The following is an 18,510-nucleotide window of genomic DNA, read 5'->3' on the forward strand; positions in this document are numbered from 1 at the left end:
TTTCAAGTGTGATGTTTCAGGTGAGGTCAATCAGATACAGAAATATTTGGAAACAGCCAGAGTCAGCCCTGCTTGCTGTACAGGAAAATATCAAGCTTTAAGATTGCTCCTTTAAAGAAGGTTGACATACAGAAATCAGGAAGTTCAGTAACTGCGCAACTGCAAAGTGTAAGGAAATGAACATTTACCTAGGAAAAATAATCAAACCCCAAAGAAGAGAGTTGGAGAAACAACAGAAAATGCTAGTCTTGTGCTGCCAGAAGACATAAAAGGGAAAAATCTGAATGCCATAATCATCCTCATCAAGAATTGGATATTCTTCAAAGACAACCAAATAATGCCAATGTTTAGCCATTTTGTCTGTTTTTACAAAAAGGGAAAACCATTAGATGTTATTTTTTAATCCAAATACAATAGAAATAGTTGAGTTTGCTGGTGGATATATTTTAATGGAAAATTTTTGACTGCAAATGTTTCAATCAGTATCAGCCCCAAAGAAATGAAGTCATGTGCATCACTGCAAATTCTTGCATTTATTATGAAAGAGGGTGGGAAATGTAACCCAGTTGGTAGAATGCGTGTTTAGCATGTATAAGGCCCCAGCACCATCCAAAATAATAATAATATCCGGATGTGGTGGCATATGCCTGTAATCCCAGTGACTTGGGAGGCTGAGGCAGTAGGATGACAAGTTGGAGGCCAATCTCAGCAATTTAGTGAAACCCTGTCTCAAAATAATAATAAAAATAAAAATAAGGGCTGGGATTGTGGCTCAGCGGTAGAGCGCTCGCCTAGCACGGGCGGGACCCGGTTCGATCCTCAGCACCACATAAAAATAAAGGCATTGTGTTGTGTCCATCTACAACTAAAAAATAAATATTAAAAAAAATAATTAAAAAATAAAAATAAAAAAGGACTGGGATGTGGCTCAGGGTATAGCACCTTGGGTTTAATCACCAGTACCAAAAAAAAAAAAAAAAAAGATAATAGTATGAAGGAGGATTTTTGTGAGTCCCTTACAGACTCACCCCTGTGTTTAAGACTTTTCCTAACTATTTGTATATCTGTTGATTCACGAGAAAGAAACTTTTCTAAATTAAAATTAATAAAATGTATTTTTATCAACTGAATGAAGATAGATTTATAAATCTGGCTACACTTTTATTAAATATGAACATAGGAAGATGAATTTTGATGAAGTCATGAGAAATTTTTAGAAGTCACAAAAATAGTAACTGTAAAGTGATTCTGTCTCTCTAGGACGGACAAATGTGTAGGTCTACATTTCCACCCTTCTTTTAAAACTATACGAATGTAATTAAAAATCATTAGCCCATTATTTTTTCCTTTTTGTCTTATAAGATTTAAAAATCTTTAATTTTCTTATATTGTTACTGGCACATCTGTGTTTCTTTTATGGCTGTTATTATTCATATCATCTTTGTGATTATTTCTGAAAATAACTGTTTCATCTGGGAGAGGGAGCGTTCATAAAAAAAAAAAAAAGTTTTGTTCTGCGTTTGGTATGTTCTGGAAGATCCACTGAAAAGTGTACAACCCTCAGTGGTATTTCTACCCAAAATGTATAATCTGATTCTAATCATAAGGAAATATCAGACAAACCCAAAGTGAATGACATTTTACAAAATAACTGGCTCATGGAATCTTCAAAAATGTCAAGGTGAAGAGAGATAGAGAAAGGCTCCGGAATTGTTTCAGATTACAGGACACTAAAGAGAGATCACAATTAAATGCAATGTGCTGTCTTTGTTTAGATTCTGGACTGAGAAAAGTAGTTATAGAGGACATTATTGAAACAATTGACAATATTCAAACAAGGACTGTGGATTAGACAACAGAATTGTGCAATATTAATTTCCTGTTTTTTGTGATTGTATTTTTATTTAAGATAATACTGTTGTTCTGAGATGGGGTTGTGGATCAGTGGTAGAGTACTTGCCTAGCATGTGTGAGGCCCTGGGTTTGATCCTCAGCACCACATATAAATAAATAAAATAAATGTATTGTGTCTACCTACAACTTAAAAAAATAATAAATTTTTTTAAAAATTTTAAATTTTTTAAAAATTTATTGTTCTTAGGAAACACACTCTGAAATATTTTGCGGAAAAGAGGCATGATGCTTTCATGTGAGTGATGTGTATATGTGTGTGTGTGTGTGTGAGAGAGAGAGAGAGAGAGAGAAACATATATCTAGGTAGAGCTGGAGAGAATAACAGAGTGAATGAGGTAAAATATCAACCATTGTGAATCTGGGTAAAAGATTTTTCAAGATTGCTTGTGCTATTCTTGCATCTTTTTTTAAAATTTGCAATTATTTCAAAATGAAACATCACCCCCAAACAAAACAACAAACATAACAAAAACCCTGCAAAATCAAAAACACAAACGAGTTTACCTGGACTTAGTAGTACTGACACTGAGCCACTGCGTTTATTTTGGTTTTGAGGAACATAGACTTGCTAGAGTGGGTTAAGTAAAAAATTAAAAAAAAAAAAATAGGGATAAGTAAATGTGAGCTTATTTGGTAAAAGGATCTTTGCAGATGTAATGAAGTTAAGGATCTTGAGATGAGATCAATCTGGATTACCCAGGTGGCCCTCAAATCCAATGCCAAGTGTCACTGAAAGTCAAAGGAGGAGGAAAAGGCCACATGAACATGGAGGCAATGATCAGGGTTATGTACCCATCAGCATCTGGATAGGGCAAAGGAAGGAGTCTCCCCTAGAACCCCAAGAAGGAGCAGGAGGACCCTGTGGATACCTTGAATTTAGACTTCTGATTTCCAGAGCTGTGAGAGAATAAATCCCTGTTATTTTAAGCCACCAAGATTGTGGCAATTCATTATGATAGCTGTCGGAAGCAAATATACCTGCCCAAAGGGGAATTGGCCTGGCACACTGTCGCCAAACCAAGGGAAAGGGCCTGCAGTTGGGCTGAACTCTGGGGTGGCTGGGATCAGACAGTGGACATTGCCCCTTTTGACATAGACTTCTATTTGCTTAGTTGGCTTCTTATGGGGCAATGACCTTAGATATCTCCCAAGGAAAGACCAGAGAAGGGTTGTGACTGACCTGGCTTAGATTATGTGATCCCTGGAGTCCCATGTAATATCCACATCCATTGATGAAGCATGTCACCCGGCAGTGGAGAAACCTGGGGACAGTTTTTTTCCACATTGCTGTAGCATGCAAAGGGGATGCTCAGATAGGAATGGATACCCCAGGGCTGGGGTCTGAAGTCAAGCCTGCCTTGAATGGTACAGCTCTCTTCTCCTCCCCCTGGGGGAGCCTCCAGCATTTCTGCATTCCTGGCGATTTGTGCTGTCACTCTGGTTTAATGTCACTTTCCCTCCAATGTTGTGTAGGCCAAACTCAGGAACTTTGTTCTGGTGAATACACACCAATTATGATGCTTGCTCAGTGGCCCCCTTTCCTTTAGGCCTGACCCCTTCTCTAACTTCATCCCTAAAGGTGGCCTTGGGACATCATAGATGCTGGTCTACTGGTTGCATTTGATTAGTCCAAGGGTGGTCACCTGACTCAGGCTGGGACAATAGGGACAGATGCCCTTAGGAGGCTGAATCTTTGAACTGCAGGTTGGGGAAGATGTTGGTGTCCATTTTTCTCACCGTCTGGAGGAAGAATATAGTTGCTATCTGAGGGAGGCAGCGGTGCTCTTGTCCCTGGTTTGATTCATGGCTGGGATATGAAAAGACAGACAGAGGAAGGCTGGAGCCCCATTATCCCCAATGACTGGAAGAGCTCCTGCTGAGACCTACCCCCTTTTAAAGGTTTTCACCACCTCCCCATAATGCCAGGCTGGGGACCAACCCTTTAGCACATATGCTGTTGGGGGACATTCAGATCCAAACTGTAGCACTGAGACCTCTGTGTTTTTTTTTGTTTTTTTTTAACAGATTGATTATTCAAGCATGTTGTCAACCCTTGTTGGGTTCTATGAGTGAGTAACCCTCTTTTTCTGCTTGCTTGCCAGCCTTAGATAGATTACTACCTCTTGCAACCCAGAGTGTGCAAAAAGGATGGCCCATGATTTCATATGAACAGAATAGAGCCAAGCATGATAGGCTTATGGCGGGTCATCTTATTTTATATATGGGGAAACTGAGGTCTAGAGAGAGGAGTGAACCAACCAAGCCAATTCCTGTGAGCAGTGGAGCTAGCCGAGGCCCTCAGTTGTCGGGCACTTGGAGTCATTTCTTTAAGGACCTTTCCCGAACTCTGGCAATCTGCTTTGCATATGACTAAGGGCAACTGGCCTTATTCCTCTCTGCCTCAATTTCCCTGTTCCTGTGGGCATTCCATTCCTGGCAGAAGGGAGGGGAACCAGATGTTATGAATGGGCTGTTTTGAGTTCTCAGGGCCTACAAAAGGTTATTATTATTTAATTACAGCAAATGGTAATTAAAAGGGAAAGTAATTGTCTGCTCTTTCATTATGGCCCATCTGCCCTTTTCCTCTGGCAGCCTCCAGGCCAGTCATAAAAGAGAGCTGGGTACAGATCTATGGTGAGGGCCACTCCAGGAGGACATCACCTTCCCCAGCTGGGAAGGGAGGGCTGTAAATAGTTACTGTCATCAGCCTTGCTTTCTAGAGGTGACCTGCGGCTGATGCAGCCCTTCTGTACCCAAGAACTCCTCCGATCCCACAGGACAAGGGAGTTAACTACCACTTGCTGAGCATGGCCATGCCTTGGACACTGCACCCTGCCTACTTGGGGCCAGGTCCTGTGGGAAGGGGTATATATCCCCCAAAGATAAACTTAAAATAACCCTTTTTACTCTAAACTTTTTAAATTTGGATTCATCAGGGCTCAGTGTTGCGGAAAGGCATATGTGTCCAAAAAATGTACATAAGCCCAAGGTACTTTGGAAGGATAGTCTAACAGGACAATGGAAAGGTCCTGACCCAGTGATTGTCTGGAGTCTGGGTTCTGTTTGTGTGTTTCCACAGGGAGAACAGCAGCCAATTTGGATTCCAGAGAGACTAACCAAAGCGAACTCTTCAGGAATCCCCGCGAGAGCTCAACCGGAACTCAATGGGAACTCCGCGAGAACTCAAAAGTCATCATCTTAATGGCTCCCTGGCGTCACCTCTCAACCACTACTTCTGGCAAAAATGCCATGCATCATCCCAACTCGGCTGTGGCCCTCAACAGTCCTGCCCAAGAGATGCCTGGATAGGTGTCCAGCTTAAAGCAAATACTTGGCCAGTGGTGGTGTGTACAATTTCTAATCCCAGGGCACTGCCCTGTGAAGTGAAGATTACCATCCGCTTTTTTAAAGAACACTGAGAGCCTTTCAGGTGCTAAATGGACTAGGAACCAAGATTTGGACCCTTAGTGTCTGACCTCAAAGCTCATACTTGCCCCTGGTACTCTTGGCCTGTTTCTCAGGTGAAGAAATGGACGCCCAGCGTAGTCAGACAGTTTGCCCCAGCTCACAGGGGATTGAACAGAGTCTTAAGACTTGGAGTCACATGCTGGGTGCTGTTTGGTTGAGGTTCTGACCTGCTGCTGGTTCTTCTCTGTACCCCTGCCAGCTCCCTCCATCCCATGCCCCCCAGCTCACTATTGATGGCACCGATATGAAAGATGACTAAGACACAGTCTTTACCCTCCAGCTAAGAAAACGCTAAGCCGAACTGCAGACCTGGGAGCTGCTGAATGAGGCTGGCTTATGAACTGTCACTGCCCGTGACAGACATTGCTAATCAGTCATAGCATTCTTTGTGTTTAGAGCCCAGATTCCTAGGCCTTTGAGATTTAGATAACAGTTGACTGGAATTTCCTATTTCATATCTTGGGAAAATCCGATGATGTCCCCAAGACTTCTTCAAATTCCAGTAACTCACAAAGTCCTGGTCACTTCCATCTCTAATTTTCTGCTCCCAATGCACCCATACTCTTGTCTCCCCTGTTTGTCTTTCCTCTCTGCTCAGTGCCAATCCAGGTGACCTGGTGCCAACCTAATATTCAGAGTACAGCTCATGTTACGTGGCTCAAGGAGACAGAGCGAGGGTTGCATGGTAGCAAAGATAAGGGCAGAAAGAGCAAGAGCGGATATCCCGGTCCTTACAAGTCCCCCAGCCCTGGCCCCTGGCCACCTCTCTTCTCAGGTTCTTCTCTTTCATTGATCACTCCACACTTCAAGACAATAGTCACACATTTCAGCTTCTTCATTTTCTGAGCCCCTCTGCCTTCAAAAATTTGATCCCCATCACTTTTTTTTATTACACGAACGAACAAATATGCACTGAATTTATAAACTGCTGTCAAGTTAAAGTATTAGAAATCTGAATATAGAATTATAGCTGGGATAGGTGTGCAAAAAGGGGAGAGGATAACCAATCTGTGAGAGCATCCTGAAGGTGGCAGAAAGATGTAGCTAGGGGCCAGACCAAGGCAGGTGATTATGAGTTCCTTAGGTGAGATTGTGGTGTGGTTAAACAGAAAGGGCCTTGCCCAAGAGAACTGCCATGCAAAGGCCCTGTGGCAACGTGCTTTCTACTAACTCACAGGAAACCTATGTGGCTGCAGACAGAGGCCAAAGAGAAAAACAACCCTAGTTGAGGATGAAGAGTTTGGCAGGGGCCAGACTGTGTAGAGACCTGGAGGCCACAATCCCCAACATTCTATCATTAGAACAAAGTAGACCTCCATCCCCTGCTCACTTCATGGACAACTGTGGTTTATCCAAAGCTCCATGGATATCTCTGCTTAACAGAAGCCAAGTATTCAGCGTCTCCCTAGAGAAAGGGGTAGAAGTTCTTCCTTTCCAGTTCCATTCTCCCAAAAAGTAGAAAGGAGAGGACAGAGAGAATTTACCTTTCACCAATAGGAATTAGGTCAACAATCTAAGAAGCAAAGCAGCCAGTTGGGGACTGAAATGCCATTTCCCTGCACATCATAGCTTGGGAGGTGTGCATGAAGAGCCGGAGGAGCTCCTGTCAGGCTACTGTCTGGCTGGTGTCCTCTGGGAACATTTGCCAGATGAGGAGCATGTGGATCCACCATGAGGTGGCTCCGGGCCTCTGGAGGACAGAGGGCCACATTGCTGCAGCCTGACCCGCACGTTCTCTTTGAATAGCTACCCTGTGAAGTAGGTATTCAAAAGAAGTTCTGACCAGGAGTTGGAGGACCCCGGCTAGAGGCTGGCCCCGAGGTTTAGCCAGCCACTTCCTACCTATGGGCCTCAGTTTCCCCAGCCTCCTTCTCAGGACTGCTGTGGGGGTCAAGTAGAAGGTGCCTGTGTTGGTGGTTGAGTTTGTTTTGACCTTTGATAGGGCTACACCCCACTTTGAGGGATGAAGCAGTGGCTAGCTTGACTGGTGGGTAGGGAGGAGGAGACCCTCTTGGCATCAAGGTCCCACTGCAAACATGCTCAGGGGATAAGGAAATGAAGCCAGGCTCATGCTGAGCAGAATGGTAGCTGCAGAACCCGGGAGTCCTCTGGACACCTCCTGATTTCTCACTCCCCACAACTATCAGTCACCAAGTCCTGGGAGCACTGAGTCCTTAAAGTGCCCCATACTTATCATCTGTCCACTTCTCTGGGTCCTTGCCAGTGTTAACGAGGTCTAAGTCATCACCATCTTTTCCACGGAAGATTTTGAAAGTCTCCCAGCTGGCTCCCTGGCTGTGCCCCTTTCTAATCCACCCCCACCCCAATGGCCACATAGGCCTTTTGGAATGAACTTGGGCCACGGGTTACTTCTTTATTTAACTGCTACCTCTCCATGACTCCCTACTTCTCTTAAACTAAAATCCTATACCCTCACTGACTCGAGCCCACCTGGGGCATCCATCCCAGAGTGTCATTTCACAGTCCCCCTCATTCCATTGCAGCTCCACTGTTCTTCCTGTCCCCTTAATGTGGCAAGCCCTCCTTGTCTCTGAGCCTTCACTTGCTTGTAAATACTGTGGAATAAGTGGGAAAAACACCCAGAAAATATGAGACATGGTTCCTTCCTCAAAGAATTTACTCTGATGCAAGAGAAAAATACTACATGCTCTTCAGTAAGGAAAACAGTTAAAGGCCAGACTGTAAAAGTAAAGCAATGAGAAGGAGAGCAACCACAGAGGGCTTCCAAGAGGACCGTGAGGAATGTTTGCAGAATTGAAAAAAAATGAGCTGGGTTTGCTGTCTGTCCCCTCATTTGTTGATCCATTCAGCAAATATTTATTCTGATGCACCATGATAAGTGCTTTGTCAGAAGTGTGGCCAGAAGACCACGGGGATCAGGGGAACCAGGGGAAAGTATCACTTTCCATACAGAGGATCTAGAATGGCTTCACAGAAGAGGTGATATTTGAGTTGAGCCTCGATGAGTAGGTGTTCATCAGAGAGAAGAGATGGGAGAAAAGGACTGAGGCTGCCAGGCAGACGGATGGGCACAAGAAGAGACTGGCACATGAAAGTTCACAGTGTGTTCAGGGATAAGAAGCATGAAGCTCAGCTGGATTGGGAGGAGAGGAGTGTGAATACCAGTGGCAAAGAGCTGCGAATCTCCGTGACTTCCTGCACCTCACACCACACTGTCTCCATTCAGACCGGGTTAACAGCATCATGGAAAGTCCTAGAAGGCTTTTAAAGAGGATGTCTAAACTAAGACCTGAAAGACGAGCTGAAGGTAGCCAGGAAAGGTGGGAGGAAACAACAAGGAAGGATGTTCCAGGAAGAAGGAACAGCATGTGCAAAGGTCACACAGAAGGGAGATGGCAAGGTCTGAGAGGCAGCTCACTTGGGATGATGGGAGCATGGCTTTCCAGGTGGTAAGAGAGGAGGTGGTGAGGCTGAGATAGGCCAGGTCATGTTATCTGCCCCCCACACGTCCCTTCCAAAGCCTAGCTCAGCAGCCAAGGTTTTAGGATTCTATCTCTCTGCCTCTCTTTCGTCCTGTACCCCTCTGCCTCTGCGCATGCGGTTTTAAGTGCTGCTGCTGCTGATCATGATATAATAGCTTTGAGGACCCTCAGAATCTTAGGTACTATGATGAGCATTATTTCATTGACACTCTCAGCTAGTACATTTTAAAAGATTATTTTCTTGCCAGGTGTGGTGGCACACACCTGTAATTCCAGCGGCTTGGGAGGCTGAGGCAGGAGGATCACAAGTTCAAAGGCAGCCCCAGCAATTTCATGAAGCTCAAAAGCAACTTAGAGAGACCCTGTCTCTAAAAACAAACAAACAAACAAACAAACAAACAAACAAACAAATAAAGGCTGGGGATGTGGATCCATGGTTAAGCGCCCCTGGGTTCTATCCCCAGCACCCCCACCAAATTATTTTCTTTTTTAGACTTTATTTTTTAAGGTAAATTTTTAGCATACTTTTAGATTTACAGAAAAATTGAGAAAGCATTCTAGAGAATTCCTGGGAATCCATTCTCACCAGTTTTCCCTATTAGCAACATTTTATGTTACTGTTTAATTTGTTATAATTATTGATGGATACTTTTACTGATATATTATGGTTAACTAAAGCCTGTAGTTTATTTAGACTTCCTGAGTTTTCCCTTAATGCCATTTCCCCCCGTTCCTGTTTCTCTTTTAACACACCCCATTACATATACCTGTCATGCGTCTTCCGGTTCCTTGGGGCTGCTCCAGTTTCTCAGACTCTCCTTGTTTTTGATGATCTGGAGAGTTTTGAGGAGTAACCAGACAGGTGTTTTGTTGGATACTCCACACTTGACGTCTGATACTTTTCTCCCAGCAAGTCTAGGGTTATGGTTCTTGGGAAGAAGACCAAAGAGGTAAAGTATAATTTTTATCACATAATATCAAGCTCACATACTATCAACATGGTCCATGACTGTTGATGTTGGCTTTGGTCACTTGGCTGAGGTGGTAGTTGTCAGGTTTTTCCACTGCAAAGTACTTTCCTCCCTCCTTTTCCACACTGTGCTCTTTGGAAGGCACTCACTATGTGTAGACGATGGCTAAGCAGTATGGAATAGCCACACAAGTTATCTGGAATTCTTCTGTACAGGTGATTTGTCTCTCTGCCCCATTTATTGGTGGATTAACTCATGAAATGTCTCAACAATGGACTGGCAATTTTACTCTCATTTCTGGAAGCTGGAAAATTTTCCTTTCTTCCCCACCAGGTTCACTCCAGAAGGACTTTCTGAAAACCACCTTCAGCTCTCTGGGGAAGAGTGGCCTCCTCTGTGTTCTCACACTGTGCCTTGTGATGCCAACTAATTCATGCCACATGTAAGTATGGTGCCTCTGCCCTGTGCCAGTCACTGTGCTTTGGGATTGGGGCTTGGGAATAAAGGGCCTCTATGGATCCTGTCCGCAGTTACCCCCATTTTTTGCCATCCTATGCTAGACTAGAAGCTCCATGAGGACAGAGACCTGTCCAACTCATTCATAGCTGTACTCCCAGTCAACCAGCACATCATCTGGCACTTAGTAGGTCCTCAATAAATGTTTACTGGACTGGGAAAGGCTTCCTGGAAGATATATGATTGTTTATGTGTGTGCCCCTCCCGGGGGGATTGGGTGCTTCCTGAGGGCAGGGCCAACCTGGATTCGTCCTAGAGGCTGCGTAACCATGTGTGCATAGAAATCTACTAGGTTAAAGAGACCTGAGCAGGCTGCCTCATCAGGTAGAAGTGAAGTTTGGAAGCTGACACAGCCTGGGAGGCCAAATCAGGAGGACTTGGTGACTGATTGGCTGGGGAGGGTGAAGCGGGAGGAGGAGTCACACAGATGGCTCTGAGGTCCGGAGCTGGGGGACAGCGGTGCCACCTCTGATAGACTGTGAGGAGTGCCGCTGCCAGGCTCAGGCCGCCCAGTCCATTGGGATTCAGGCCTAGGACCAGGAAGGGGTGGCCTTCCCTGTGCAAACTTCTGGCCCCCACCCCATGTCCTTGTCTTAAAAAAAAAAAAAAAAAAAAAAAAAAAAAGCCTGGATTTTGAGCACGGTTGTTCATTATCAGGTGTGAGAGTCCACTTCTTCGAAGAAGACCCCAGGGGCATCCTGGCACCGCGCGGGCTCAGCGGGGTCAGGGCCGCGGCCCGCCAAGTCCAGGTCCCCTGCCCGCCATCACTCGGGAGAGGGTTGGCGAGGCGGTAGCCGGGCTTGGGCGGGACAATGGCCGCGGCCGCCGGGGTCCCGGGAGCCCCCGTGCTGGGGAAGGGGCTGTCCTAGGGCCGGGCGCCGGTGCCCTCCCTGCGCGGCTCGGGCGGGCGGAGGGGGGCGAGGAGTTCCTTTGTGGCTCTGCCTCCGGCGCGGCGCGGGTGGGGGGCGCCGCGCAACTTTGCTAGGCGGCGGCGGCGAGCGCGAGACGAGGCCCCGGGGCCCGAGCGGGGCCCCCAGCGCGCGGCCCGCCCCCGCCCCGGCCCCCTCCCCTCGCCGTCGCCAGCGCCGGGCGCTGCCCACTCGCCGGAGCCCCGGGCCGGACGGGCTGCGCAGCCAGAGAGGCGGGGGCCCGACGCGGCCCCCCCAGAGCCGGGCGCCTGGCGCGGGGGCTCGCCGAGCGCACGGGGGGCCGCGCGGCGCTGCAGACCCAGCCTCCCGCCGCCGCCGCCGCCGCCGCCTCGGCGCTTGCAGAACCCAGAAGTGAACAGCAGGCGACCCGGAAGGTTTGCGCGCGGCTCCGCACCGAGCCGGAGCCCGAGCCCGGAGCCGGAGCCGGAGCCCCAGCCCGGCCCTGCTCGGGCCGCCGGGCGCGGGGCTGCGGCCGCGTCCCGGAGGCACCGCCAGCACAGCCAGGTCCGTGCGGGCCCGGGGTGCGCGGGGAGCGGGCCCGGCGGCGGCGGGCGGCCGCCAGCGGGAAAGTTGCGCCGAGTTGCGGGTGGGGGCCGGGCCGGGGCGAGGGCGCTGTCAGCGCGGGCCGGGGCGCTCCGAGGGCCCGGGGCCGCCTGCGCCTCGGGCCCGGTCCGGGGTGACGGCGGCGGCGGCGGCGCTCGGGGTAGGAAGTGTCTCCGGCGGCGTGTCTGGGGTTGGTCTCCGAGTGTGTGTGCGTGTGTGTGTGTGCGTGTGTGTGTGTGTATGTGTGCGTGCGTGTGTGTGTGTGTGTGTGTGTGTGTGTGTGTGTTTTCTTAAGCCGGGCTATTCAAACCTGCTGCAATTCTCCGGTAAACAATGATTCATGGGGCTTAATGCAAATAAACGGATTGCAAACGGCGCGGTTCGCGCACTTTGCAGCCGGCCCGGTGGAGCGGCCAGTGCCGGATTTCTCCCTTTTTTTGCAGATCTGCAGAATATGGCGTCCCTGTCCTGTTTTAAAAATAAGCCAGGCTGCCATTTTTGTTTTTCTTTTGTCTGAAAATTTTAATAAAACTGTCTGAGAATGTGGGAGAGGCGGCTGGAAGCAGAGGGGGCACCCGAAGGGTTGGCTTTTTTCCTTTTCTTTGGCGAGAGCCGCGAGCCTTTCGGGGAGGTGAGACACAATGCAATTGCACTTTAAAGAAAAAAAAATTAGGGAAGCTGCCGGGCGATTTCGGGGGGAGGGCTCGGAATTTTAAAGTTAACTCCGAAAGTTTTCTTTTCTTTTTTAAGCTTTTTCTTTCTTTCTTTCTTTCTTTCTTTATTTTGTGGGGGAAGTCAGTGAGATGCCGAGAAAGGATCCCGGGCCCATTTCTCCCCCCAGCTAGCCGCCTTTACAGGGTTTTTCAGAAAAGTTAACTGCCGGTTTCCTCATAGCTGCGCGGGGGGGACGTGGAGGGTTGGGGCTAGGAGTTTGGGGACTCCCTGGGAATGACTTCTGGAAGGGGCTCTATAAAAATGGCATTGTAAGGAACTATGTCCTCAGATCTGGGGGAGAGGTCTGGCACTAGGGGCCCTGAGTGGGCCCGAGGTTTCCAGCTAAGACCCCTGGCATGAGGCGGTAATCCTGCTCTCTCCCCACCACCCTGCCCTCAGTGTGGAACCTTTAGGAGCTGTGTGTGGGGTGGGTCTTTCTCCTTCATGGGTGGCCAGGGCCCCTTGGTAGGCGGGAATGGTGCTCTGAGCGGTGTGGTTCCTCCCACCCCCACTTGGGGCAAGTGTGCTTAGCTGATTGCAGTGGGAGAGCCCCATCCCCAACTTGGTGGTCCTCCTGGCCCCCAGAGATGGTGGGGAATGCCCTTGATGGTGGGCTTTTGGCTGGGTGAAGGCCTGCATCCCCGGGGATCCTGTGGGGTGATGAACTATGCCTGGTTTGCTAGTCGCCTGTGGTGTGGGCCTGTCTCCTGTGTATACTCTTACCCCTTTCTGCCACTTATGTGGGACACACTGGAGACCTCTGAATTGGAGGCAGTTTAGACTTCAGTTAGTTCCTGAAGTATCTGGCTGGACGGGTCAGGACTTGCCTGCTCTGCCGGCTGCAGAGGGGGCTTGAAGACCAGGCCCATAGAGTCTGGGGTAATTGGTGCTGTCCACAGGGCTACGCAGAGTTGGACCTGACCTTTTCCCCATTGGGAAAGTCTGACCTGGGAGGACCCTGTACTCTGCTCTGAGCCTGTCTAATCCCTGCCTCCAACCCCCATTTCCTGGAGGAGAGACCTTTATGTCTCACCCCTGGTCTATGTCCTGGATCTCCTGGACCATGTGAGCTCCCTAAGGGCAGAATCTGTGGTTGAAGGCTGGAGTTTAGAGCCTCAGAGCTGCAGAGCAAGGCATGCCTGGGTCAGAGGGTACCAAGCCGGGCATTTTTTAGAGGGAGAAACAGGTCCAGAGAGGGAAAATGACTTGCCCAAAGTCACACAGCCAGGTAGAAGGAGAGCTGAGCGCAGGACCCACGTGTCCAGGTTCCCACTGTTGGGCTGTTTCTGCTGTTGTCCATTGAGGGCTCTGGTGCCTAGAAGGTTCGTTTTGGATAGAACTAGATTGGAGTGGGGCAGTATAACCTCCCACTGACCCCTGCCATCTTAATCCTTCTTTAGAAATCAAACTTTACAGTTACAGTGTGGCACCCAGTTTTTGCCACCTCCTGGAAACTCAGTTGGGGTGAGATGTTCAGATGGGGTCATTGACTCCATACTAGAATTTCAGAAACTGAGACTTGGAGAGGTTGGACAGTGGCAGGGGGGAGCTTTTCAGGCAGACTTTGGTGCTTGTGGGCAGGACTCTTCCCCAACCTTCTAGTTTGGTCTCTGAAATTCTGCTGACCCCAGTGACTATGTAAAACTCCAGAAACTGACCCCCTCCTCCACTGCATGCCAGAGATGGAAAGGCCCTGGGGAGGTCTTTTGGGCTCAGAGAAGGGTAGCCACTGCTAAAAGTCACTCAGTGGTTCTTATCCCAGCTAGGACCACGGCCTGCCTTGGCCACCTGTCACCTTTCCTCTGTGAGACACTAGGGACAATGAACCACTCTTCCCACCGCCAGCTCCACCTGGGCCCAGGGGAGCTGTGAAGCTGCTGGTGGGCATCATGGCCAGCACTTAGTGGTGACCTGTGTTTGTCCTAGGTGCTGGGGAGTAGGCCACCTGTAGTCTTGGTGAATGGAAGCAAGCTGGTCCTAGGTGGAAAGTGGAAGTGGTGTGTGAGTGAGGGACGTACTGGGTCTGAAGCTAGTCTGGCCCCAGCCCTTCCCTGGGTGGGCACTTTTTTGCCCTACCTCTCTCCATTCATCCGTTTTTCTGCCATTGGTTAGTTTATTCATTCATTCGTTATTAGAGTGTTCGTTCACCTTTTCAATGTCCATTCATTAGTTTTTTGGTTAGTCAACTCAGTGGTCCTTCCATCTAACCATCTGTCCATCCATCCAATCCCTGGCTCACCCAGCCCGGTTGGACAGGTGGAGGTACAAGTTTGGTCCTCCGGGGTTCTAAAGCCAACAGGGAAGAAGAGGTGAGGCTGCAGGTGCGTGAGGTACCACCCAGGGCAGCATTCCCGGGGTGCCTACATGGGTCCCCAGGGAAAGCCTCTCGGAGAGCAGGAGCCTGGAAAACACCAGAGGAGTTCCATAGATGGTCACAGTGGTGGAACTGGGTTCTGGATTAAGAACCATTTGTGTCACATGGCTTGTGGGGCTTTGAGCACATTGTTTCCTTCTCTGGCCTTGGTTTCTTCATCTCTAAAATGGTACTGTCTGTGAGTTTCTCCTGAGTTGGTGGCAGTGATAGCAACATAGCATCTGCAGTGTCTCCCATCGATGGCCAGACATGTCCTAGGAGCTCAGTGACAGTGACCATCAAGGCCCTGCCTTTCCTCTGTGAACTAAGATGATGGTTTCAGAATGACCCAAATGATCTGGAGAACCTGAAGGCCCTGCTCTGCCTTGTCGTTCCCTTTTGAAACTCTTCTGCGATTTCCTGGACATTTAGAAGGGGGAAAAAGAAAAAAAAAAAAACAGTTTTTTCTGGACCAACAAAGCACTTCATGGTCCAGGCCTTGCCTGTGTCTCAGCCTGGGCTCCTCTGCCCTGCTCCCCTGTCTCACCACCCCTAGCCACCCTGCCTTCTTTCTGTAACTCAAATTTACAAAGCCTGTTGGTGGGGCCTTTGCACATCCCCTTGCCAGGAATGCTTTTCCCTTTTGCATGACTGGCACCAACTGAATGTCACCTCCTCAAAGGGGCTTTCCTGACCATTTGCTCTAAAATAGCTTCCCACTGTCACTCTTTGTCACATGAGCCTCTTTTTATTTTCTTTTGCAGCTTTCAGATCTGAAACCTCTCCCCGCTTTCTTTCTCTCTCCCTGCCTCCCTCCCTCCCTCTCTCCCTCTTTCCCTCTCTCTTTATTTGCACTTGCTCTCTACCACTAGAACACACTCAGGCTCCCTGCAAGCTTCTAGCATGGTGTGGCTGAGGTGGGGCAAGGCTGCGGAGTCCAGGTGTGGCAGCAGCCCCAGCGGCCTGGGAGATGAAGTTACAATGAGGTCTGTCTTTTCCTTCCCCTGGGAGGCTCTGGGTTGTTGTTAGGAAATAATGAGATGATTCAATCGCAGAATCTAAGACTCCTAGACTCTCCCAATCTCAGAATCTGAGCAGTTTCCAGCTGAGAACCTTTGACACTTGGATTTTTTGCATGCTCTGATCTTGGATTTAGAATCTTACAAAGTGAACTCTCACCACCTTATTTATTATTTAGTGACAGAGCTCAATTTGTGCCACACCATGTACAACAAAGCTTTATAAATATGAACTTATTTAATCCTCATTGATATTACCCCCATTTTGTAGATGAGGAAACTGAGGTACAGACAGATGAAGTAACCAGTTGTCATGGTGTTGCGGGGGCTGGAACCCAGCACGGTGGGACTTCTTAGGGTCCCCCAGCTATCCAGGGGAAGCCCAGCCTCACCTGACCCCTGCACAGAGCAGGAATCCCCTTCTCACATCTTGACAAAAGGGCCTCTGATCTCTGCCAGAAACCCCCCTCCAGCGAGCTCCCTCCTCACCAGGCCTGCAGCTGCCTGTGGTCAGACAGTTCTCATTTGCTAGGAAGATTTTCTTGTTTTAAAGTGTAAAGGGCTGCCCCTCTCCAATGACTGACACCTGCGAGGTGATGTTAGCGTTACAGTTTCCCAGTGCTTTTGACCTTGTGGTTTCATGGCCTCTTTCTCTCGGGCTTGTGAGCTCCCTGGGTCAGGTAGCCTTGTTGAACATGTGGAGGATTGAATGAATGAATGGGTGCACAGAGGTGACATTAGCATCTGGTATTTCCTGAGCTTCTTTCGCTATAGCACTGGCTGACACTTGTCCCGAGTTTTTGGACAGGCTCCATGTAGATAGGGGAAAGGAGGCACTTTCCAGTAAAGTGAATACCTGATGATACCATCTTGGGGAATCATGGGCAATCCCAGGTCTAGCACTGTTGGGAAGGCGGAGCTCACAGATGATCCAACCAAACCTCATTTTACCACTGGGGAATCATAAGTGGGAAGAGGGGCAGGCCTTGTCTAAGGCCAGGAGTGCCTCCTGGGGCTCTGCCTGGGGGGCCTTCTGCTCCCCAGGTACCCACTCCCGGCTGCCACAGCCTCTGCCTGGGAGTTCAAGGGCAGGAGAAAGCCCTCAGTGGGGCAGCTGCTCCTCTTCTGGCACTAAATTCCTCACCTCTGCCTTGGGGGCGATATTCCTGGGTGCACAGGGCTGCATCTGTCACTTGAGTGACAGGAATGGGTTGAGGGATAGGATGGTGGGGATGGCTCTCGAACTCAGGGTCAGAGCTGGGTTTTAGAGACTAGGTAGGATTTGGGGAGGTGGCTGGTTAGTGTCTTTGGTGGAAAAAAGTGTGACAGGTGAGGGATTGGCTCTGGGGCCTAAGAAGTCCTATCTTATCTCTGCCCCATCTGTGGCCACCAGGATGTCCTTGGGGCCTCCCCACCATTTAGGTCCTTTTCTGAATGTTGCGAAAGGGCTTCAGCCTCCTTGAGGGGATAGTCTAGCTAGCTAGTTCTAGGATTCCTGGCTAGAGTGGACACATCCCCTGACACATTCAAACATACACATTCCTACATATTCACACAATTAGCTATTCCACTACCACTCCTTACCCTAGCCCCTGCCTCATCTTTGCTAATTTGGGGTGCTCCCCTGCCATTTCAGAAACAGTACCTTGGCGCATGCACCATATAGGGACATGTACATACACCCTGCCACCCGAAGGGTTGCACATCTGTGTACACTGTGCACACCCTCCCAGGAAACTGAATGCTGCCAGGGCCTGCTCGGCCGTATGTCCTCGAACACTTGTGGTCCTCAGCCTGTGCATTTACACAGAGCTCTCCTCACCCAGGCCTGCCTGTACACACGTGTTGTACACTTAGGCACATCTTGCACATGTGCTCATTTACACCAGAGAATGTAGCCCTGCATTCTGGGCCTTGCACTTATGCCTGTGCTCTATTCTTGCCTGGATCTGCTTGAAGGAGCAGGCAGCTCATTGCCATCCATCCAGCAGTATTTATTGAGCATTTACTGTATCCCAGGCCTGTGGCAGATGCTGGGGGTAGAGGGAAAGAAGAGTGACATGGTACCTGCCTGGACCCTCTCTCTCTTTCTTGGTTGCCTGGTGCTGTGTGGGGCCTACTCTGTCATCTGGTCCCCAGCCATCCTGAGCCTTGCTTGACTTGCCCCACAGGCTACCTGCCAGGCAGGGGGGTGAGGAGCACTGAGATACAGTATGGGGAGGGGCTTATGATCACCTGCCAGGGGTTCACTTTCCAGGAACCCTGGCACCTGTCTAAAAGGATCCTGGGGACAAGGCCCAGCTGCAGTCTTGTTTTGAATTGGTCGCAGAGCTGGATGGCCTCCAGCTGTCAACAGAGCAGCCCTGGGGTTCCAGGTAGTGGAATCTGATTGGTCAACTCCTGCAGGTCTTCCTAGTGTAGGAAAAGCCTCCCTTAAGCCTTGGGGAACCTACCAAGGACAGTTAATACATCTCCTGAGTCCCTCCTGCACACCAGGTTCCATTCTATGGCTTTAACCTATTGAGGCGTGTAGTCCTCTCAGTAACCCTGTGGGGACCACTGCCATCCCAGTTAACAGATGAGAACACTGAGACTCAGGGCCTTTGTAATGATCCCAAG

The 18,510-nt window shown here is 49.1% G+C and overlaps 1 protein-coding gene and 1 long non-coding RNA gene across 6 annotated transcripts in view; one reads left to right on the top strand and one right to left on the bottom strand.

The window, feature by feature from the left end:
- Positions 1-2,413: 2,413 nt before the first annotated feature.
- Positions 2,414-9,206, bottom strand: LOC117794773 (uncharacterized). The gene is made up of 4 exons (XR_004618639.2): positions 9,111-9,206; positions 3,652-3,721; positions 3,095-3,176; positions 2,414-2,643 (listed from the first exon to the last, which is right to left on the bottom strand). It is a non-coding gene; the product is annotated as an uncharacterized lncRNA (long non-coding RNA).
- A 669-nt stretch (positions 9,207-9,875) lies between these two features.
- Znf362 (zinc finger protein 362) overlaps positions 9,876-18,510 on the top strand; it is a 38,171-nt gene continuing 29,536 nt past the window's right edge. For 2 of the 5 annotated variants that reach the window (XM_071617637.1, XM_071617639.1), the window contains exon 1: positions 11,592-11,766. Coding sequence is in view for 2 of the 5 variants with exons in the window: in XM_071617640.1 (XP_071473741.1) it covers positions 9,979-10,259 (281 nt within the window). In the remaining 3 variants the exon portion in view is untranslated. Of the gene's footprint in view, positions 10,260-11,591; positions 11,767-18,510 lie in introns of those variants that run through there. The other 3 variants (XM_071617640.1, XM_071617635.1, XM_027937237.3) reach the window with 3 other exon arrangements.

This window comes from Marmota flaviventris, chromosome 10 (assembly GCF_047511675.1).
Source record: "Marmota flaviventris isolate mMarFla1 chromosome 10, mMarFla1.hap1, whole genome shotgun sequence".
NCBI classification, from domain to species: domain Eukaryota; kingdom Metazoa; phylum Chordata; class Mammalia; order Rodentia; family Sciuridae; genus Marmota; species Marmota flaviventris.